Source organism: Pseudophryne corroboree, chromosome 2 (assembly GCF_028390025.1).
Source record: "Pseudophryne corroboree isolate aPseCor3 chromosome 2, aPseCor3.hap2, whole genome shotgun sequence".
Classification (NCBI taxonomy): Eukaryota; Metazoa; Chordata; class Amphibia; order Anura; family Myobatrachidae; genus Pseudophryne; species Pseudophryne corroboree.
In genome coordinates this window covers 479,000,695-479,025,207 of record NC_086445.1, presented here as the reverse complement: position 1 = coordinate 479,025,207, position 24,513 = coordinate 479,000,695, and the positions used below count along the sequence as shown (strand labels likewise).

At 44.8% G+C, this 24,513-nt stretch overlaps 1 protein-coding gene across 3 annotated transcripts in view; it reads left to right on the top strand.

The window, feature by feature from the left end:
* ASL (argininosuccinate lyase) overlaps positions 1–24,513 on the top strand; it is a 201,269-nt gene that overhangs the window by 147,070 nt on the left and 29,686 nt on the right. For all 3 annotated transcript variants that reach the window (XM_063953842.1, XM_063953841.1, XM_063953840.1), the window contains 2 exons: positions 861–923; positions 21,706–21,820. In XM_063953842.1, coding sequence (XP_063809912.1) covers positions 861–923; positions 21,706–21,820 — 178 coding nt within the window. The remainder of the gene's footprint in view (positions 1–860; positions 924–21,705; positions 21,821–24,513) is intronic.

Genomic DNA, 24,513 nt, shown 5'->3' with positions numbered 1-24,513 from the left:
AAAGTCAGCAAGACCATCTTTGCAAACCCATAGGCATTTAGTAAAGCGGAATTTTTTGTTTCCATGTAAAATGTATTGCTTTATTTGATAACATAAAATAGAAATAGTGTAATTTACAAATGACAATAATATTCCCAGTTGAAGAGTTGCTTTTGCACACTTTTGTTTCCACATCTGCATTTTGACTTGCTCACGTCTTAAGACTCATGCAACCTTATATTCAGTGTATATATGAGTACAGAGCAAAATTGCTACAATCATTAAATCTGTACCCAATTTAATGTAGATAGATATGTTTTTCCCATAGCTAATGTATTTCAAGATCATTGTGAGGTGGAATAAGATGCACATTCACACCCTAATTGTCCCGCATTTGCAGGCTAGAACACCTTAGAACCAACTTTCCAATCAAAGAGGCCGGATATAAGTGCAAGATATGTGCAATTCTAAGTATGAAAGAAAGTTGTGTCCATCCACGAAGATGATGTCTGTGTCGCTCAAATGCACTTATGAGCAGCTCTAAGTAGGCCCAAAATGTCTCATTTATTAATTTATCTATCTAGATACAGGTGGTGCACTTTAAGATTGGGCTGTTTTCCTCATAGAGCAACCCATTGAGTGTTGCCTTTCTCAGTAGTCTTCCTTAGGCATGGTGAACTGTACATCAATAGTGCCCTGAGGGTACACTATGAGGATTAAATATCTACTTACACAAACTCTGAAGTATTTTACCAGTACAAAATGGGCACCTAGGTGCTAGAGTGATTTTTAGGGTAAGTAAAAATGTTTTAATATTTTACCCTTTAGCATACTGCAAGCTAACTCTACCATGTAATTCACTTCATATTATTTTTCTATAGAGCTTAACTTTGACTCTGTCAGCCTTAACAGTATGGATGCAACCAGTGAGCGAGACTTTATAGGTAAACTGAACTCATTCTGTATTTCTCTAAAAATGAAACTACTTTGTAAAAGAATAAAAATGTTAGTGATCTATAAATCATGCATTTATTATTATAGTAATATAGCAATAGTTGCAATGTTTGTCTTTATTTTATTTTTTAATTTTAACAACCAAAAGTCACTTTCATAGTGACTTATTGGACCCATGAATAGCAATGATCAGCCGAAAATGGACCCGTGATCATGCGATAATACATGGGGTCCGGGATAAGCTCCCAGTCCCATGTTTTATCGCGGCTCTGACATCGGGGGGAGGAGTGCACCACTTTGGGGCTAATTGGATAGCCCCCAGTGATACAATTACGTGGAAATTGGATACCTCCCCCATAGAATTTGATGGCAGATAAGAACCACTTGGCCCATCTACTCTGCCCATTAACATAGACACATTTACAGACTAAGTTTAATTTTGTTGGGAGCCAATTAACCTGTCCATATATTTTTGGACTGTGGGAGGAAACCAGAGTACCCAGAGGAAATCCGCGCAAGTACAGGGAGAATATACAAACTCCACACAGGCCATGGTGGGCATCAAACCTGTGACCTCAGTGCTGTGAGGCAGTAAGCTGCTCTGCCCGCTCTCCAGTCACTATGCACTGAAAGCTCCTGTACTTCACCTATTAGGGCTTTATATCTACATCCCGTGAAGTGATATTCTTTGATACTACTGTATCTACTTCATTTATAGTTCCCTGTTTTGAACTCCATTGGATCACTGCAGAAACATTCACTGGCTGTTAGATTGGAGGCACCCTGCCAGCTCCATACATACAAGAACCACCCCTTCCTGACCACAGTGGGCATCCATTTCTTGCTATACCAGTACTTTGGAGGTCCCAGTATCTAGAACCTTGGAGTTCAGCAGGACAATCATCTGTCCAACCACACAGCTATACTAACCGCTATTCAGCTTTAGTGGTTCTTGATTTTACTATACCTTATAGTAAGGTCACGCTAACGAACCATTAATAACAGATTAATGCCAGTGGTTCTATAAATGACAGCAATATTTATTATAATTCATGCACATAAAAACACACTTTAAAAAATACACATTAATACATGACAGTCAGTGCTAGATAGATACAAAGTTGTAACAGTTGTAGTAGGATGTAGCAATCAGGATATTACCTCGATGTTGCTACTAAGTTGCAGTTCGTTTCATAGACACTGTGCGGAATTCCATGCAAATGAGCCACATGCCATTTATCTATTGGGGATCGAAACTATCAAGCCTACACCAAGGGGAGGGGATAGATATAGAAAGTTATGCTTGAGGGAAAATTTTTGGATCCATAAATTGAGGACCCTCGTTCCCGAGGGACTCAACGAATCCATTGAATTTGACCTATAAATATGATTTATCCAACCTCTCCCTCTCCTGTTTAATAATCAACCTATTCAATTTAATTCATAAACAGGATAGGCTCATAATCTCTTTTGTTTTCTCCTCTTTTTCCCTCCTTTAATAAACCTTTATTAAATTCAGTACCGTTTGAGGTCTCTCTTAATGCTTCATTCTTATTGTATAGTTCATAACATTGTCACTTATTGTTTTTCATATTTTACCTGTGCCTTTATTATTTTCATTTATCCCTCCTTAGGAGGATCCCTCTAGTGCTGGATATTTCAATATATCAAGGGTTAATACTTCTTTTACCAGTTTATATATGATGCTACTTTGCCCGGTTACTAATCGGCTAAGGCAGATTATTTATTTCTCTATTTGTATATATCAATGATTGTTTCATCCACTTTGAATGACTGTGTCCACTCTGTATGCATATGCACATTGATAATATGCTGATTGCAATATAAATGGCCATCAGCCTTGCTCTTTAGCTGAGGAAGCCATTATTAAATCACAGGATGGTTAATTTAGAGAGGTGTTTTGTATTTGCACTGTTTATGTTAATATTTGTGGTAAAATGAATATGAATTCTTAAGCATTATTATTATTCTACATAACAAAAGGTCCGAATATACAATCTCTGATCGTGTTTTAGAAATACGGTTAGGTTTCATTGTGGCAATCTTCAAGCTTGATTTTCTGACTCCTGTTTTAATAGTTTATACTAACATTTCCTCTGTGTCCTGACTAGACAGTAACTTTTGCTAACATTAACATATATGTCTCCTATTGACATTCTTTTTATAAACACAATACTTTATTTTTGATATTGGTATTATTTTTCTCTTATGATTTATTTTGATTTGTATATATATGGTTTTTTACTATCTGATTACTGAGAAACAGCTTTGTGCAGAGCTGATATTAATAGGGTTAATCTCACTGACAATATTGCTAACGAGCTCCATATGTGATGTAAGCTGTTAAGGACTATATATTGAACAAACAAGGGCTCAGGGAGGTATGACTTTGAAAAAGTCACGTGATTCATGATGATACTAGTCAGGACTCCTCCTCCTTTCTTTCCACTGGAACATCCGCACGGCTGTTACAGCTCCATCACCAGCGCTCCCCCGAATACTGAAGCGGCACTTCTACCCCATTTGAGAGCAGCACACTGGGTGTTTTCCAGCGCATTCTGGCAAGCCTGTTACAGGCTCATCCCTCCCTTACATCACAATAGTGGGCATAACAGCGGCCTTTACCCGAGGACGCTCGGGTCAGCCAGCCCACGGAAGAGGTAACCAAATACCTGCCTTTGTACTGCACTTTTCATCTGCCGTGTTATTCACCAGCTACTCAGTGGACACTATATTGCTACTTAACAAGTCGCTTCGGGGAGCCTCACCATTCAATCCATGTGGTGAGATATTCTGTAACAATTTTTCTCTATCGTCCTAGTGGATGCTGGGGTTCCTGAAAGGACCATGGGGAATAGCGGCTCCGCAGGAGACAGGGCACAAAAGTAAAGCTTTCCGATCAGGTGGTGTGCACTGGCTCCTCCCCCTATGACCCTCCTCCAAGCCAGTTAGATTTTTGTGCCCGGCCGAGAAGGGTGCAATCTAGGTGGCTCTCCTAAAGAGCTGCTTAGAAAAGTTTAGCTTAGGTTTTTTATTTTACAGTGAGTCCTGCTGGCAACAGGATCACTGCAACGAGGGACTTAGGGGAGAAGAAGTGAACTCACCTGCGTGCAGGATGGATTGGCTTCTTGGCTACTGGACATCAGCTCCAGAGGGACGATCACAGGTACAGCCTGGATGGTCACCGGAGCCTTGCCGCCGGCCCCCTTGCAGATGCTGAAGTAAGAAGAGGTCCAGAATCGGCGGCAGAAGACTCCTCAGTCTTCTAAAGGTAGCGCACAGCACTGCAGCTGTGCGCCATTTTCCTCTCAGCACACTTCACACGGCAGTCACTGAGGGTGCAGGGCGCTGGGAGGGGGGCGCCCTGGGAGGCAAATGAATACCTATTTTGGCTAAAAATACCTCACATATAGCCTCCGGAGGCTATATGGAGATATTTAACCCCTGCCAAAATCCGTTAAGAGCGGGAGACGAGGCCGCCGAAAAAGGGGCGGGGCCTATCTCCTCAGCACACAGCGCCATTTTCCCTCACAGAAAGGCTGGAGGGAAGGCTCCCAGGCTCTCCCCTGCACTGCACTACAGAAACAGGGTTAAAACAGAGAGGGGGGGCACTAATTTGGCGTTAGAAATATATAAAAAAGATGCTATAAGGGAAAACACTTATATAAGGTTGTCCCTATATAATTATAGCGTTTTTGGTGTGTGCTGGCAAACTCTCCCTCTGTCTCTCCAAAGGGCTAGTGGGTCCTGTCCTCTATCAGAGCATTCCCTGTGTGTGTGCTGTATGTCGGTACGTGTGTGTCGACATGTAGGAGGACGATGTTGGTGAGGAGGCGGAGCAATTGCCTGTAATGGTGATGTCACTCTCTAGGGAGTCGACACCGGAATGGATGGCTTATTTAGGGAATTACGTGATAATGTCAACACGCTGCAAGGTCGGTTGACGACATGAGACGGCCGACAAACAATTAGTACCGGTCCAGACGTCTCAAAAACACCGTCAGGGTTTTAAAACGCCCGTTTACTTTAGTCGGTCGACACAGACACAGACAGGGACACTGAATCCAGTGTCGACGGTGAATAAACAAACGTATTCCTTATTAGGGCCACACGTTAAAGGCAATGAAGGAGGTGTTACATATTTCTGATACTACAAGTACCACAAAAGAGGGTATTATGTGGGATGTGAAAAAACTACCATAGTTTTTCCTGAATCAGATAAATTAAATAAAGTGTGTGATGATGCGTGGGTTCCCCCCGATAGAAAATTATGGGCGGTATACCCTTTCCCGCCAGAAGTTAGGGCGCGTTGGGAAACACCCCTTAGGGTGGATAAGGCGCTCACACGCTTATCAAAACAAGTGGCGGTACCGTCTATAGATAGGGCCGTCCTCAAGGACCAGCTGACAGGAGGCTGGAAAATATCATAAAAAGTATATACACACATACTGGTGTTATACTGCGACCAGCGATCGCCTCAGCCTGGATGTGCAGAGCTGGGGTGGCTTGGTCGGATTCCCTGACTAAAAATATTGATACCCTTGACAGGGACAGTATTTTATTGACTATAGAGCATTTAAAGGATGCATTTCTATATATGCGAGATGCACAGAGGGATATTTGCACTCTGGCATCAAGAGTAAATGCGATGTCCATAACTGCCAGAAGATGTTATGGACACGACAGTGGTCAGGTGATGCAGATTCCAAACGGCACAAAGGTGTATTGCCGTATAAAGGAAGAGGAGTTATTTGGGGTCGGTCCATCGGACCTGGTGGCCACGGCAACTGCTGGAAAATCCACCGTTTTTACCCTAAGTCACATCTCTGCAGAAAAAGACACCGTCTTTTCAGCCTCAGTCCTTTCGTCCCTATAAGATCATATCTGCCCAGGGATAGAGGAAAGGGAAGAAGACTGCAGCAGGCAGCCCATTCCCAGGAACAGAAGCGTTCCACCGCTTCTGACAAGTTCTCAGCATGGCGCTGAGACCATACAGGACCCCTGGATCCTACAAGTAGTATCCCAGGGGTACAGATTGGAATGTCGAGACGTTTCCCCTTCGCAGGCTCCTGAAGTCTGCTTTACCAAGGTCTCCCTCCGACAAGGAGGCAGTATGGGAAAAAATTCACAAGCTGTATTCCCAGCAGGTGATAATTAAATTACCCCTCCTACTATAAGAAAAGGGGTATTATTCCACACTATATTGTGGTACTGAAGCCAGAAGGCTAGGTGAGACTTATTCTAAAAAATTTTTGAACACTTACAAAGGTTCAAATCAAGATGGAGTCACTCAGAGCAGTGATAACGAACCAGGAAGAAGGGGACTATATAGTGTCCCGGGACATCAGGGATGCTTACCTCTATGTCCCAAAATTGCCCTTCTTACTAAGGGTACCTCAGGTTCGTGGTGCAGAACTGTCACTATCAGTTTCAGACGCTGCCGTTTGGATTGTCCGCGGCACCCCGGGTCTTTACCAAGGTAATGACCGAAATGATGATTGTTCTTCGAAGAAAAGGCGTCTTAATTATCCCTTACTTGGACGATCTCCTGATAAGGGCATAGTCCAGGGAACAGTTGGAGGTCGGAGTAGCACTATCTAGGATACTGCTACAACAGCACGGGTGGATTCTAAATATTCCAAAATCGCAGCTGATCCCGACGAAACGTCTGCTGTGCCTAGGGATGATTCTGGACACAGTCCAGAAAAAGGTGTTTCTCCCGGAAGAGAAAGCCAGGGAGTTATCCGAGCTAGTCAGGAACCTCCTAAAAACAGTGCATCATTGCACAAGGGTCCTGGTAAAAATGGTGGCTTCCTACGAAGCAATTCCATTCGGCAGATTTCACGCAAGAACTTTTCAGTGGGATCTGCTGGACAAATGGTCCGGATCGCATCTTCAGATGCATCAGCGGATAACCCTATATCCAAGGACAAGGGTGTCTCTCCTGTGGTGGTTATAGAGTGCTCATCTTCTAGAGGGCCGCAGATTCGGCATTCAGGATTGGATGCTGGTGACCACGGAGCCCAGCCCGAGAGGCTGGGGAGCAGTCACACAAGGAAAAAATTTCCAGGGAGTGTGATCAAGTCTGGAGACTTTTCTCCACATAAATATACTGGAGCTAAGGGTAAATTTATAATGCTCTAAGCTTAGCAAGACCTCTGCTTCAAGGTCAGCCGGTATTGATCCAGTGGGAAAAACATCACGGCAGTCGCCCACGTAAACAGACAGGGCGACACAAGAAGCAGGAGGGCAATGGCAAAAACTGCAAGGACTTTTCGCTGGGCGGAAAATCATGTGATAGCACTGTCAGCAGTGTTTCATCCCGGGAATGGAAACTGGGAAGCAGACTTCCTCAGCAGGCACGACCTCCACCCGGGAGAGTGGAAACTTCATCGGGAAGTTTTTTCCACATGATTGTAAACCGTTGGGAAATACCAAAGGTGGACATGATGGCGTCCCGTCTGAACAAAAAACGGGACAGGTATTGCGCCAGGTCAAGAGACCCTCAGGCAATAGCTGTGGACGTTCTGGTAACACCGTGGGTGTACCAGTCGGTGTATGTGTTCCCTCCTCTGCTTCTCATACCTAAGGTGCTGAGAATTATAAGACGTAGAGGAGTAAGAACTATACTCATGGCTCCGGATTGGCCAAGAAGGACTTGGTACCCGGAACTTCAAGAGATGCTTACAGAGGTCTTATGGCCTCTGCCGCTAAGAAGGGACTTGCTTCAGCAAGTACCATGTCTGTTCCAAGACTTACCGCAGCTGCGTTTGTCGGCATGGCGGTGGAAAGCCGGATCCTAAGGGAAAAAGGCATTCCGGAAGAGGTCATTCCTACCCTGGTCAAAGCCAGAAAGGAGGTGACCGCACAACATTATCACCACATGTGGCGAAAATATGTTGCGTGGTGTGAGGCCAGGAAGGCCCCACAAAGAAATTTCAACTCGGTCGTTTCCTGCATTTCCTGCAAACAGGAGTGTCTATGGGCCTCAAATTGGGGTCCATTAAGGTTCAAATTTCGGCCCTGTCGATTTTCTTCCAGAAAGAATTGGCTTCAGTTCCTGAAGTCCAGAAGTTTGTCAAGGGAGTATTGCATATACAACCCCCTTTTGTGCCTCCAGTGGCACTGTGGGATCTCAACGTAGTTCTGGGATTCCTCAAATCACATTGGTTTAAAACCAGTCAAATCTGTGGATTTGAAGCATCTCACATGAAAAGTGACCATGCTCTTGGCCCTGGCCTGGACCAGGCGAGTGTCAAATTGGTGGTTTTTTCTCAAAAAAGCCCATATCTGTTTGTCCATTCGGACAGGGCAGAGCTGCGGACTCGTCCCCAGTTCTCTCCCTAAGGTGGTGTCAGTGTTTCACCTGAACCAGCTTATTGTGGTGCCTTGCACCTACTAGGGACTTGGAGGACTCCAAGTTGCTAGATGTTGTCAGGGCCCTGAAAATATGTTCCAGGACGGCTGGAGTCAGAAAAACTGACTTGCTGTTATCCTGTATGCACCCAAAAAACTGGGTGCTCTTGCTTCTAAGCAGACTATTGCTAGTTGGATGTGTAATACAATTCAGCTTGCACATTCTGTGGCAGGCCTGCCACAGCCAAAATATGTAAATGCCCATTCCACAAGGAAGGTGGGCTCATCTTGGGCGGCTGCCCGAGGGGTCTCGGCTTTACAAATTTGCCGAGCAGCTACTTGGTCAGGGGCAAACACGTTTGCTAAATTCTACAAATTTGATACCCTGGCTAAGGAGGACCTGGAGTTCTCTCATTCGGTGCTGCAGAGTCATCCGCACTCTCCCGCCCGTTTGGGAGCTTTGGTATAATCCCCATGGTCCTTTCAGGAACCCCAGCATCCACTAGGACGATAGAGAAAATAAGAATTTACTTACCGATAATTCTATTTCTCGGAGTCCGTAGTGGATGCTGGGCGCCCATCCCAAGTGCGGATTATCTGCAATACTTGTACATAGTTACAAAAATCGGGTTATTATTGTTGTGAGCCATCTTTTCAGAGGCTCCGCTGTTATCATACTGTTAACTGGGTTTAGATCACAAGTTGTACGGTGTGATTGGTGTGGCTGGTATGAGTCTTACCCGGGATTCAAAATTCCTCCCTTATTGTGTACGCTCGTCCGGGCACAGTACCTAACTGGCTTGGAGGAGGGTCATAGGGGGAGGAGCCAGTGCACACCACCTGATCGGAAAGCTTTACTTTTGTGCCCTGTCTCCTGCGGAGCCGCTATTCCCCATGGTCCTTTCAGGAACCCCAGCATCCACTACGGACTCCGAGAAATAGAATTATCGGTAAGTAAATTCTTATTTTTTTTACAAATTACGGTACATGCTACAAGTTGCCATTTGAGACTATTGTACCCAGTCTGCTTGCACATTAAGGATAATATCCACAGTCTGGTAACTCATCACAGCAATTAAGACTCTGCAGACTGGTTTCTATGTAATGGTGTTTTTTTTTTTTTCAACTTCTGAACTCCAGTGTGGTTATCCAGTGATTAAGTAATCTTTATTCAATCAGTTTTATTATGCTTTTATTGTGTGATGTTAAGATGTCATATTAAATTTTATCAGCTCTGCACTTATCTTTGAAGTTTATTTCCCACGAGCGCTGCTGTTCTTTTTCCCTTCGTTTCATAAATGTATCTATGAGCTGGATAAAAAGCTAATGTGGTCCCATAGTGGACAAATTAGTCCAAATAAGTGAAGCATATAATATTTTCTCTTGCGTCTTAGAGGATACTGGGGTCCATTTAGTACCATGGTGTATAGACTGGTCCACTAGGAGCCATGAGCACTTTAAGAATTTGATAGTGTGGGCTGGCTCCTCCCTCTATGTCCCTCCTAACAGACTCAGTTTAGAAAATGTCCCCGAGGAGCCAGTCATGCTTATGGAAGCGCCTGAAGAGTTTTCTGCATTTATTTTAGATGTTTGTTATTTTCAGGCAGGGCGGCATGGCACCAGCCTGCCCCCTCGTGGGACTTATGGGGGGGGGGGATGGCCCAACCTCTTTCAGTGTTAATGGTCCCTCTTCCCCGCTGACAGGACACTGAGCTCCTGAGGAAACTATTCACAAGCCCCAGTCCTCAGTCACTTTTCCTGTGTCAAAGGAATTGAATACTCTGTTTAAAGAACCGTGGGTTAATCCTGATAAGAAATTTCAAATCCCTAAAAGGTTGCCCTCATCTTTTCCTTTTTTCTCTGGACGATAGGAAAAAATGGGAAAATCCACCAATGGTGGACGTATCAGTCTCTAGGCTGTCACGAAAAATTGTATTGGTGCAGCCTTCCTAAAAGACATGGCTGATCGTAAAATTGAGACTACACTCAAATCATTGTACACAGTGGCTGGGGTGGCACAAAGACCCACTATTGCATGTACGTGGATCACAAAAGCCATTGCTAAATGGTCAGTTAACCTAATTGAGGGGTTAGATTCATTGTCTAGGGGGATGTTTTACTCCTGCAACATATATAGGACTTTGCGAACTTTATGGTGGAAGCCATAAAAGAGATAGGCTTGCTTAATGCACGCACCACCGCTATGGCAGTGTCGGCACACAGGGTCTTGTGGCTAAGCCAGTGGACTGCTGACGCGGACTCCAGGAAAGGCGTGGAAGGCCTACCATTCACAGGAGAGGCCTTGTTTGGAGATGAAGTAGATAAATGGATCTCCACAGCTACTGTGGGTAAGTGTACGTATCTTCCTTCCCCAGCTCCCCCAGCCAAGAATGCTTATTCAGCTTCTAAGTTACAGTCCTTTTGGATGGCCAAGTTTAAAGGTAAATCCAGAGGTGCTTCTACGTCCTCCAGCGGCGCAAGAGGTAAACCACGCAAACCAGCAACTGTAGGTGCTCAGGAACAGAGCTCAGGCTTTGTTTCCTCAAAGCCTTCAGCATGACGGTGGACCGCGATGCCTGGAAGGCTGTCAGGTGGGAGCCCGATTACAATTCTTCAGTAAGATCTGGTCAAGTTCGTGCCAGGATCCCTGGGTCATAGATCTTATTTCCCAGGGCTACAGACTGGCGTTCCAAGAGCTCCTACTTCACAGGTTCTTCAAATCAGGCTTACCAGCTTTACAAGAGGCAAGTATAACTTTACAGCATACTCTCAACCAAACTTCTCCAGGATCACGGGTGGATTCTGAACCTTCCGAAATCGGTATCCGGTCAGATGGTCGACAATGTTAAGGTCGACGCTCATTAAGTCAACCACTATTGGTCGACATTGACACGGTCGACATGGATTAATGTTCGACACATGAAAATTGTCGACGCATGAAAAGGTCGACATGAGTTTATCCAATTTTTCTTTTTCTTTACTTTTTCATACTTTACGATCCACGTGGACTACGATTGGAAATGGTAACCTGTGCCGAGCGCAGCGGTAGAGGAGCGAGGCACCTTGCCCGAAGTTCTGCGAGGGGACACTGTACACTAATTAGGGTTCCCCGTCACTTTACGCAGAAAATGACACCATCACATGTGTCGACCATTTCCACGTGTCGACAATTAGTCCATGTCGACCATGTCAATGTCGACCAATAGTGGCCGACCTAATGAGTGTCTACCTTAACATTGTCGACCATTCATACCGGAACCCCGAAATCTCACCTAGAGCCTACACGAGGCTCCCATTCCTGGAAAAGATACTGGACACGGAGTCGCAGAAAGTGTTCCTTCCATTGGAAAAGGCATTGGTAATCCAGTCGATTTGGTTCTGGATGTCCTGAAGCCAACCCGGGTATCTGTGCATCTTTGCATTCGCCTTCTGGGGAACATGGTGGCCTCTTACGAGGCTCTTCAATACGGAAGGTTTCACGCAAGACCCTTCCAGCTCGATCTGTTGGACAAATGGTCCGGATCGCATCTTCACATGCGGAATTCAAAACTGGATCCTGTTAACCACAGACGCAAGCCTCAGAGGTTGGGGAGCAGTCACCCAGGGGGTGCAGTTTCAAGGAAAATGGTCAAGTCAGGAAGTCATCCTTCCAATCAACATTCTGGAACTCGTATCTTCTTCAAGATCGGGCCATTCAGGTCTAGTCGGACAATGTGACGACAGTGACGTACATAAACCGACAGGGCGGAACAAAAAGTAGAGCAGCAATGTCAGGTGTCAGGAATTCTCCTCTGAGCAGAAAAAAACGCTGTGGCATTGTCAGCGGTCTTCATTCCGGAGTAGACAACTGGGGAGCAGCCTTCCTGAGCAGACACGACCTGCACCCGGTGGAGTGGGGCCTTCACCCGGAAGTGTTCAGGTGCTTGACACGTAGATGGGGATATCCACAGATGACAGCCTCTAATCTCAACAAGAAGCTCAAGCGGTATTGTTCCAGGTCGAGAGACCCACAGACAGTGGCTCCATGGGTCTATCAGAGGGTGTACATGTTTTCTCCACTTCCTCTGTTCCCAAGTGTAACGACACAGCCGGCGCGTTTTGTCGCACAGTGGTAAAAGACACGCAATTACTTCCTAGCCCTGGTCCAATCCCATGGACTACACTAATTGCAGATCTGTATTTGGCTATATACTAGGCAATATTGTATTATAATGTATGATGTTATTGTTACAGTGTACAGTTATGTTTATCTGCTATATTTGGAAAATGTAGGTTATTTAGTTATACTGTGTGCAATGTAACTGTTAACAGGATAAGTGGAGGCCAGAGTTGTTTAATATAGTTAAGGCAGTCCATTGTAATTTAAGTCCCCTAGCAGCACAATCAGATGGGAGTAAAATGAGCAGGTTAAACATTAAACAGGTTATGTATGGGCCTGCAGATAATCTGATCATGTACACCCCATTGTGTGCAGGAACCCAGACACCTCCCCTCCACTCCTCTGTGACACCCTCACTGACCTGCTTGTGTGAGGCATAAACGGGGGGAGGGCGGGGGGGGTGAAACATGGGGAGTGACCTCAACTCAGGGACAGGGAGAGTGTGAGTTGTGGTAAGGGTAGAATGTTGCAAGTGACTGACTAAGAAGTAATGTTCTGTCAGGAGTTCCAAGAGGTAATCATCATGTAGAATTGGATTACAGAAGTGTGCTGAACTGTGTTATAACCTACTGTATTCTGTCAATAAACCATGGTTGGTTTTTCATCTACCACCAAGCTTGAGTGATTTGGAACCCGGTTTCTTCACACCAAGGATTCTAAGAATAAAAAGGGAAAAGGTTCAAGCAATACTCATTGCTCTGGACTGGCCAAGAAGGGCCTGGCACGCGGACCTTCTGGAGATGCCCCTCGAAGATCCGTGGCCTCTACCTCTTCACGAGGATCTTCTGCAACAGGGCCCGTTCATCTATCACAGGCCTGGCCAACCTGTGGCTCTCCAGCTGTTGCAAAACTACAAGTCCCATCATGCCTTGCCACAGTTTTGCTATTAGGGAATGCTAAAACTGTGGCAGGGCATGCTGGGATGTGTAGTTTCACAACATCTGGAGAGCCACAGGTTGGCCAGACATGGTCTATCAGGACTTACCGCAGTTACGTTTGACGGCATGGAAGTTGAACGGCTGATTCTAGCCAGAAGAGGGATCCCTAACAAGGTTATCCAGACTATGATCCAAGCCAGGAAGGGGGTAACATCTAAACATTACCTCTCACGGCACCTTGGGATCTCAATGTGGTGCTGCAGTTCCTCCAATCGGACTGGTTTTAACCGTTACAGGAGGTGGACGTAAAATATCTTACGTGGAAGACAGTCACACTGTTATCCTTGGCTTCAGCAAGCCCCTATTGAATTTTCCATGAGGACAGAGCTGAACTGCGAACTCGTCAGCAATTTCTTGAAGACTGAGTATCCACCCATGGCGGATTAACTACAGGGACAAAATGTGTGGCTGCAATGGCGCAGGAGGTCCCACGGGGGCGTAAGTCGTGTTACAAGCGTAGTCAGCATATTTGAAAAAGCAGCCCAAGGTGGGTCTTGGTGTGCCACCAGTGCTGCAGGCTGACTGGGGGATGCAGAATACCCAGTACCTGTACCTTCAGCTGAAATATTTTCCTCCGGTAAATCTGTGGCGTCAGCACCACATGAGGCAGGAGTGTCCGCGGATTTCCTGCCCTGTGCAGCAGACATTATTGGGAATGCAGCCTTAGGGCGTAACTGTACAGTGTAGCCAGACAAACACAATACCTGACAAAAAAAACCTGTGTTATGTGACTGCAAATGCAGAGCACAAACAGAGGTATGAGGTGACTGAAACACACAGAGAAAAATACAAAGCAGTATATCCTGTGGAACACTATATGGTATATGAGATCCTGATGCACTTAGCCCCCCAGGGTACAGAATATAGTGATAGCAATATGTGTGAGATACACAGAATGGCAACCCCACAGCAGCTATAGGCACACACAGTCACATGTACAATGCAGAAATGATCACATATAACAATAAAACTGCACTGGACTAGTAATACTACATATAAATATTGGCATCTGCCAAGAATGCGTGTCTCCCAAGTATTAATCCTTCGGCTCCGAAGGCTAGGAGTACCACCTTGCTTTACCTGGAGGTCGAAAGGAATGAAAAGGGTCAGGCGTACCCGAGACAAGCTCGCGCTTCCAAAACCTCTAAGCCCTAATGTGTTTCATTTCAAATCCATTGTGGTGGTGTATAGAGCCCAAAATAAGAGAATTGAGTCAATGTCCCAATATTTATGGCCCTGACTGTATGGCGCCACGCTACATATATACAGTTTAAGTAAGCTGACCGCATGACACAAGGATTTTCTACCTGAAATATCTGTCTCCAAAATGTTGTACTGTTCTTAGCAATATGTTTTGAAGCAAACTTAATTAGATGGTTTATTTGCTAACAAATTTTCATATTTTTGCTGTCTTTGTTACATACCAGGTCTGATTTACTGATTTAAAATTCTGTATAGCTGACACAAAACATAAATTACCAGGATGTAGTTATGTGACTGGCGGTCAGGAGACTGCCAGCGACAATACCAATGGCTACATCCCGCCGCCTCACAAACCCTACAGTCGGAAAGCCGACTAGCAGGGACTGTTCCCACGACACCCATAGAGTGGGAACAGAACCGGTGGTGAGCACAGCAAGGGGCTTCGTTGCGCTATAACCCCCCCCCCCCCCCCCCCTGCTGCCGGCATTATGATCCCCATTTACCACCATAGCTTTTGTTGTTACCAGAGGACTTTGTGTGATCACTGTTTCCTGTGATGGACAGTTTGCTCAATGCCCTAATAACCGAGTTTCCACACCAGCTTCTTTAGGTTATAACGTGCCCCGGCAACTTTTATTTTTCACATAGGCTAACGTCAGGCACTATTTTATTTTATTTTTTAACCTGTTAAAACATTTAAATGATTAAACAAAAAATTTTACAAATAATTTATTCTCCAACGCTAAGTTACTTGAGATGTCCTCTCTAGCAGTATGGTGGAACTAGCATTCAGGCCCATAAACTGCAAATGTCAACTCTGTTTCCTCAGACACAGCACACCTTCTCATAAAAACAGCTATGATGTAGCTATATGAGCAAATAAACCTGTAGTGGCCAAATGAACAAGATTTCCTCCTCACTGAATAACTTCTCACTCTAAGGCAGTGGTTCTCAAACTCTTTCCTCAGAACCCCACACAGTTCACATTTTGCAGGTCACCCAGCAGGTGCACAGGTGTACTCATTACTCACTGACATTTTTTAAAACATCCACCGGTGGAGCTCATTATTTCATTTGTGATTCTGTGAGGAAACCTGGAAAACATGAACGGTTTGGTGTCCTGAGAACCGTGTTTTAGAACCTGTGCTCTGAGAAATACTTTTTTGTTGATTTCTCTATAGCACTCGGAAGGGAAGATATACACTTTAAGTTCTAAACCCAGTGGTGCAAGTAGAAAAAATGTCTTACGGGTACTGTGTGCGCGCGCCTTCGCGCAAAAAAATGGGTGTGGCCAAATGCCACATGGGGCATGGCCAATGAAAATGGGGGCGTGATACACATATGGGGGAGGGGCAGATACACGTATGACCCCAATAGTGCCAGATACACGTTGCCCCACAGTGCCAGATATACTTTGCCCCACAGTGCCAGATACACATTTACTAACAGTGCCAGATACACATTGCCCCACAGTGCCAGATACAGAAATGCCCCCAGAGTGCCAGATATACATTGCCTCGCAGTGTCAGATACACGTTGCCCCACAGTGCCAGATATACATTGCCCCACAGTGCCAGATACACATTGCCCCACAGTGCCAGATACACAAATGCTCCCACTGTGTCAGATATACATTGCCCCCCGTGCCAGATACAGAAATGCCCCTACAGTGCCAGATATGCCCCCAGTGCCAGGTATACATGCCCCCCCAGTGCCAGATATCCCCCAGTGCCAGGTATACATGCCCCCCCAGTGCCAGATATCCCCCAGTGCCAGGTATACATGCCCCCCTGTGCCAGATATCCCCCAGTGCCAGGTATACATGCCGCCCTGTGCCAGATATCCCCCAGTGCCAGGTATACATGCCCCCCTGTGCCAGATATCCCCCAGTGCCAGGTATATATGCCCCCCAGTGCCAGGTATATATGCCCCCCAGTGCCAGATATCCCCCAGTGCCAGGTATATATGCCCCCCAGTGCCAGATATCCCCCAGTGCCAGATAGAAATGCCCCCCCAGTGCCAGATATCCCCCAGTGCCAGGTATAACATTTTGGGCATTTTGGATCTGCTCAGAATATATATGCATCAGGGATAGTGTTATTATAACTAGGTAATCTACACTGTCAATGTGTATATTATAAGCTATATTGTATTCTAGGATGAAACTTTATTGCAGCTTTGAAATAGTTGGTAACTGCTATCTTAGTGTTTGTTTTTAGTTGAGTTTTATGGCATGCTCTGTAAACGGGGGTGGGATGTTAGGCCTTGATTGCAATTACTAGAGACACATGGATACTTACCATTCATAAGGATAGATGCCTGGCTGAACAACAGCCAGCTGAACAGGGCTTTATTAGAAGGGCTTATTTAAAAGGGTTATGAAAATATTACAATATAGACTTACCCAGGACTTACCAGGACGAAAACAGACGGAAACAACCCACCGACAAAACAGAAAACATCGTCCCTTCCTTTCATTCCCAATCATCTGTGTATTTCAGCGTATGTAAATATTTTACCAACTAAAATCCTCATGACCCCTAAGAACAAAATGCAACCAATTTGGTAGACAACTATATACTTTGTGATTTACATGCGATTGTACATACCTGTTTGTCACTTTGCTCTATAATGCACAGTTAACATACAGCAGAACAACACCAGTAAATAGGCACCTGAACTTTTAACTTGAACAGGTAAAACCTTACACTCTCAGCCTAAAAAACACTGGCTTCATCTCAAACTAACTATGTTCCACAAATTGATTTTCTGCATTGCTCTTCATGGAGTATTCATAAAGGCCATTGCATCATTCAGTCTCCCAGCAACTCAGCCCTCTGTACATGTTGCCCCCTCAATTCTACACTCCCCTCTTATTAGCACTCATGAGCTTTTTACTTCCCTATACTCATTGACAATAACATCTACAACCTCTCACCATAAAAAACTTTCACAAACCTCTGACACCCACATTTATCTCTCTCTTCTGCTTCTGATAGCTGGTGACATTTCACCAAATCCAGGACCCAGCCACTTGCATCACTCGCATTCACCTGATTCACAGCAACATAGAAATCCAGCTAACCTCATAAACATCACATGTCTTCCATCACCCTCCAGATCACTAAAATGTGCCTTATGGAATGCACGCTCTGTTTGTAACAAATTAACATCTATCCATGACCTCTTCATATCTAACAACATCAATCTGCTGGCTATAACAGAAACCTGGCTCACACAATCTGACACAGCCTCCCCTGCAGCACTGGCACATGGTGGTCTCCACTTTACACACACCTCCAGACCCGATAACCATAAAGGAGGAGGAGTTGGACTTTTACTTTCCCAATCTTTTGCATATACTGTTCTACCACAGGTTCCATCACTCACATTTACATCATTTGAAGTACATTCCATTAGGGTTTACTCTCCTTTCTCTCTGCGTGTTGCAGCTATCTACCGCCCACCTGGGCATCCAAAACAATTTTTGGAAGATTTTTCTGCCTGGCTCCCTCACTTTCTATCCTCTGACATCTCCACCATTATCATGGGTGATTTCAATATTGCTATTGATTGTCCAAAATCTGCTGCGCATGCCTCCAAACTACTCTCTCTAACCTCCTCTCTTGGCCTCTCCCAATGGACTGACTCCTCTACTCATCAGGCAGGCCACTGCCTTGATCTAGTATTCACCAAACTATGCTCCATCTCTGAACTCACTAACACTCCTTTCCCCCTATCAGATCACAACCTTATCACCTGCATGCTTTCCTCTGTTAATTCAAACCCTGTGTTGCGGAAGTTCTCCAATCTTCCTCAAACTCGCAGAAATATTAACACAATTAATCTTCAAGAACTTTCCACTTCACTCCAACAACTGCTTTCACCTCTCCTGAGATGGCTGTATCACACCTTAATAAGACTCTAGAACTAGCCCTTGATGAAGTGGCTCCAGCTACCCATCACACTCCACGTAGGCCTAGATGTCAACCATGGCACTCCAAATCAACAAGACAACTACAAAAACTCACACGAAAACTTGAACGTCAGTGGCGTAAATCTCGTATTTCAAGTGACTTCCTCACATATAAGACAGTCTACCATTCTTATAAAAATGCCCTGGACACTGCCAAACAAACATATTTCCAAACTCTTATCTCTGCTCAAGCCTCTAACCCCAAACGACTCTTTAATACATTTAAATCACTTCTGAATCCTCCCGCACCTACCCCACCAGCCACTATCAAGGCACAGGATCTTGCTTCCTACTTCAAGGAGAAGATTGATAAGATCCGAGATGAAATGGTATGCTCTTCGGCAGCCAGTGACCTGCTCCGTTCTGTACCTGAACCCTCTGGCACTTTCTTCATTTGATCCCACAAATGAAGATGAAGTATCATCACTCTTCTCATCCTGCTTCTCTACTACCTCTCCTCTTGATCCTTTACCCTCACAAATAAGTAAAGCTCTGTCTCTGGTGCTCATCCCTACCTTAACTAACATCTGTAATCTCTCTCTCTCTACTGGTATTTTTCCTTCACTTTTCAAGCATGCAGTGATTACTCCCATTTTAAAAAAACAAAATTCTGACCCTAATTCTCTCTCAAACTACCGCCCTATCTCTCAGCTCCCTTGTCTCTCTAAGCTACTTGAGAGACTTGCCTACACTCGACTCACACACTTTCTTAACTCATACACTTTGTTGGACCCACTTCAGTCAGGCTTCCGTTCCCAACATTCCACGGAGACGGCACTGACTAAAGTGGTTAATGATTTGGTCACTACGAAGTCTAAAGGCCACTACTCACTACTTATTCTTCTAGATCTATCTGCTGCATTTGACACTGTAGACCACTCTCTTCTCATACAGACACTACAATCCCTAGGTCTTAAAGACACAGCCCTTTCTTGGTTCCTATCGTACCTATCTAATCGCTCCTTCAGTGTTCGCTTCTCTGAATCTACCTCCTCTTCGCTACCTCTTTCAGTTGGAGTACCGCAAGGCTCAGTCTTGGGTCCTCTGCTTTTCTCTATCTATACCTCATCTCTTGGTAAACTAATCAGCTCTTTTGGTTTTCAGTATCATCTGTACGCAGATGATACTCAAATCTACCTATCCTCCCCTGACTTGTCCCTATCTGTACTGGACCGTGTCACTGAATGCCTTTCTGCCATCTCATCCTGGATGACATCTCGCCACCTCAAACTTAATATTTCAAAGACAGAGTTAATTATATTTCCACCGGCCAATAGTAGGTACCAACCTGATATCTCTATCACTGTTGAAAACTCGACTATCTACCCTACCCCACAAGCTCGCTGCCTAGGTGTCATCCTTGACTCTGATCTGTCCTTTGTTCCCCACATTCAATCTGTCTCAAGATCATGTTACATGCATCTAAAAAACATATCCAAAATACAACCATACCTTACACAAGACACTGCTAAAACTCTAATCCACGCTCTCATTATTTCCCGCATTGATTATTGCAATAGTCTCCTAACTGGTCTTCCCAAAACAAGACTCTCACCACTACAATCCATTCTGAATGCAGCGGCGAGGCTTATCTTCCTCGCTAGACGTTCATCGTCTGCAGATCCACTCTGTCAGTCCCTCCATTGGTTACCTGTACTCTACCGCATTCAATATAAAATACTTTTACTCACACACAAGGCCATTAACCAAACTACACCAACGTACATCACTTCGCTTATCACAAAATATCTCCCAACCCGACCTCTTCGCTCTTCACAAGATCTGCGTCTCTCATCCACACTCATTACTCGCTCCCACTCACGACTGCAGGACTTTCATCAGGCTGCACCCACCCTGTGGAATGCCCTACCACGCACAATAAGACTCTCCTCTAGTCTCCAAACCTTCAAGCGTTCCCTCAAAACTCACCTCTTTAGGCAAGCGTATCAAATTCCTGAACCGCCCACATAACTTTCATAAACCTTCCTATCAAATTACATCCACTCTGTACAGTCCACACATATCCTCACATGTCTTCTCATTCTATGCAATAGATAGCACCTTTCCTTGTGTACATATGCCTATTTCCCTATAGATTGTAAGCTTACGAGCAGGGCCTTCCTACCTCTATGACTGTTATCACCCAGTTTGTTATTGTTATTTCAAATTGTAAAGCGCAACGGAATTTGCTGCGCTATATAAGAAACTGTTAATAAATAAATAAACATGCCCCCCCCTTCCCTGCTCACCGCTGCCGCTGGCCGCTGCCGTCCTGTGTGAGGGAAGGAGAGCGGGGCCTGTGCCTCTCCTTCCCCTCAGTCTCCGGCGGGTGTCTCACAGTTTAATTGAGTGCCGATCCGTGAGCCAATCAGAGCTCGCACCGCGAGCTCTGATTGGCTCACGGATCGGCGCTCAATTAAACTGTGAGACACCCGCCGGAGACTGAGGGGAAGGAGAGGCACAGGCTGCGCTCTCCTTCCCTCACATCAGCGGCGGTGCGAGGAGCGGCGGCCCGTCGGTGTGGGTACGGCGTACCCACGGCTAAATTCTTACGGGTACGCCGTACCCACCCGTACCCGCCCACTTGCACCACTGTCTAAAACATATGTGTTACACAATAGCAGGCTATTATAATTGTATGGTCCTCCTTCCCAAACTCCAAATAGGAAATGTTCAGCCTTCAGATATAAACCATTGTCAGCTCAGCCCTATCAGTCTACCCGTCCCTTTAGACTTGTGAGCAGGGCCATCTTCCGTCATGTGCTTTTCCTTCCCACACTTCTACCATCATCTCCTCCCCACTGCCTACAACAGCACCTAACCCTTGGGTTCTACCACCGTGCTGCTTATTTGAGTATTATGACTGCTTACGCAGCAATGTTTATAAACCATGTCCACATCCTGCAATGTTCTGTAACTTTTGTCTTCTTTTCTTTTCTGTTTATGTACTTTATAAGGCGCTGTGGACCTCCTGTGGTACCGTTTAAATAAAGGATTAAGATGATAATTGTTGAAATGGCTAATGAAACAGGCCTTGTGTGTGCAAATCCCCTTGTGTCTTTAATTGTATTTTATTTTACTTTATTGCTATTTAAGAATTTTTTTTAATTTGGTTTCAGCTGAGTTTCTGTTCTGGGCGTCTCTGTGTATGACCCACCTTAGTAAGATGTCTGAAGATCTCATTATCTACAGCACCAAGGAGTTCAGCTTTGTTACCCTGTCTGATTCCTACAGGTTAGTGTTTCTAAAATATTCTACTATAAAAGACTATAAAACACTTATACAAATATTTAACTATATATGGGTTTTGTATTTTGCTATTTTCTGAAGGGTAATATTTCAGAGAGGTTTTAAACCTCTAATTTATGAGCAGACTTAACTATATTAATATGAATAGGATATGTTGTAATGTTTGCTGACTGTAGGTAAAAATGAAACGTGCCTTAACAAAGTTTTCTTCTGTTTTCTCCAAGTGAAGTTATTAAACATTAGATAAACATAATAATGCAGGTCAGGTTCGATATATTACTTCAGCATTCATCATACCAACACTGATTAAATGTTGACATTGGGGGTAATTCCAAGTTGATCGCAGCAGGAAATTTTTTAGCAGTTGGGCAAAACCATGTGCACTGCAGGGGGGGCAGATATAACATTTGCAGAGAGAGTTAGATTTGGGTGGGTTATTTTGTTTCTGTGCAGGGTAAATACTGGCTGCTTTATTATATCCTGTATTATATGACTTGTTAGCATACTGTTTGCTACTTTCAAACATACAGGAGAAGTAAGATTATACTCGCTGTACAATAGAATTTTCTTTTTTTCATTTGCATGAAACCTAATAGCAAACACTTTTTTTTCCCCCCACTATTAAATGTAAAAAAAACTTTCTTGTGCTAATGACCTGGTTGGGGTGTAACAGTCCAGCTTCAAATACAACATAGAGTAATCCAAAAGAAGAGCCCACTCAGCGCAATGATACAGAAAGCAATAAATGTATTCACCACATAATAGAAGACATCAATACAGAATTTCCTAACTGTGTGGAGTTCTGTGGCCTTTACAGAAGTCCCCGATGAGGACCAAAATGTTGCTCTCAGGTTTACATGGTAAAATAATAATACAATGTAGAAATGGCATGGCACTCCCAAGTTGAAAAGAAAACGCCAAAATGTTTATAAAAGCTTACAGCATTACAGCCACTTTACATGTAACTACCTCAAACAGTAAGTATACATGTTATGGGTATCATAAAGGTGCATACACACTGGGCGTTTTTGGCCAGCATGTATGCACAGCAATGTCGTGAACATCGCTGGCAGGAAAATAGCTCAGCCATACACACTGAGCTATTTTCCCTGTGCCAGCGATGTTCATGAGGGGGGGGGGGGGGGGGGGTGAAGTACTTTCCACAGTAGGAGATTGTTCAAACAGCCTGACGTCAGCCTGTTTGAGTGTTCAAACAGCCTGACGAACGGTGGCGGCTAGCGATGATGCGGGAGTGCGCATCAGCGCTCATCGCCCAGCCATACACATTGAGCTATTTTCCCTGTGCACAGCGATGTTCATGGGTGGTGAAGCACTTTCCACAGTAGGAGACTGTGGAAAGTGCTTCACTCGGCTGTTCAAACAGCCCAACGGACGCCGGCGGCTAGCGCTGATGCGGGAGCGCGCATCACCGCTCATTGCTCGGCCATACACACTGGCAGAGTTTGAGCTCAAAGTAGCTCAAAACACCAAACGTGAGCTACTTTGAGCTCAAAATCAGCTAGTGTGTATGGGCGTTAAGCAACAGAGTTGCATGAATTTTGCAAATATAGTATAAGTCTGAGACAACGAAGGTCAACTCAACATTTTACACTCACCGGTAGATTAAGATGAATATTCCAGATTAGTTTTGGAAATTTATCAGGAAAACATTTTGATACATTTTAGAGTTAACTTTTAGGGGCTGCACTACTTGTGTAAAAGTAATTGCTTACCTGTATATTGTCTGTCCAAATTTAAATGATTTTATTGTCTCATGCTGAAGCTTCAATAAAAGGAAAAATTGTTTAAAAAATAATAATAAAGTAACTATGGGAATTAATAAAAGAGCCATTTGTTTTGGATACAGTGTGTGTATGTTTTTTTATTTTGCTTTTTTTTCATATAGCATAGAAATATGTAATCCCGTTATCTCCAACTCGTAGCTTGCGAGCTACCGGTAGCTCGCCGTAGTATTTTCGGTAGCTCACAGAGCGCACGGGCTAGGGCAGTCACTGGCACTCCTAATCCCTTCATTTTTAATATGGTGCTGGCAGTCAGCCAATCAGAACTCGCGGACCGGCAGTGGCGGCACCTGATTGGCTGCCGGACTGCGAGTTTTGATTGGCTCACTTACCGGCACCATATTTTAAATGCCCGCCGCCGCTGGAGACTCTGTCACCCTCACCACAGCCGCTCTCCGGACCTCACAGGAGAGGCGCGCGCTGTGCTCTCCTCCCCTTCCGTCCCTTATACAGAAGGAGCAGCACCGGCAGCAGTAGAAGAAGCCAGCAAGGGTTAGCACTGTGTGGGGCACTGTATCGGACATTTGGGGGGGGGGGGCATTTTATCTGGCGCTGCGGGGGGGCATTTTAAATGGCACTGCGGGGGGAATTGTATTTGGCACTGGTGGGGGCATTGTATCTGGCACTGCTGGGAGGCATTATTTGTGTATCTGGCACTGCTGGGAGGCATTATTTGTATATCTGGCACTGCTGAGGGGCATTATTTGTGTATCTGGCACTGCTGAGGGGCATTATTTGTGTATCTGGCACTACGCGGGCGGGCATTACTTGTGTATCTGGCACTGCTGGGGGCATTATTTGTGTATCTGGCACTGCTGGGAGGCATTATTTGTATATCTGGCACTGCTGAGGGGCATTATTTGTGTATCTGGCACT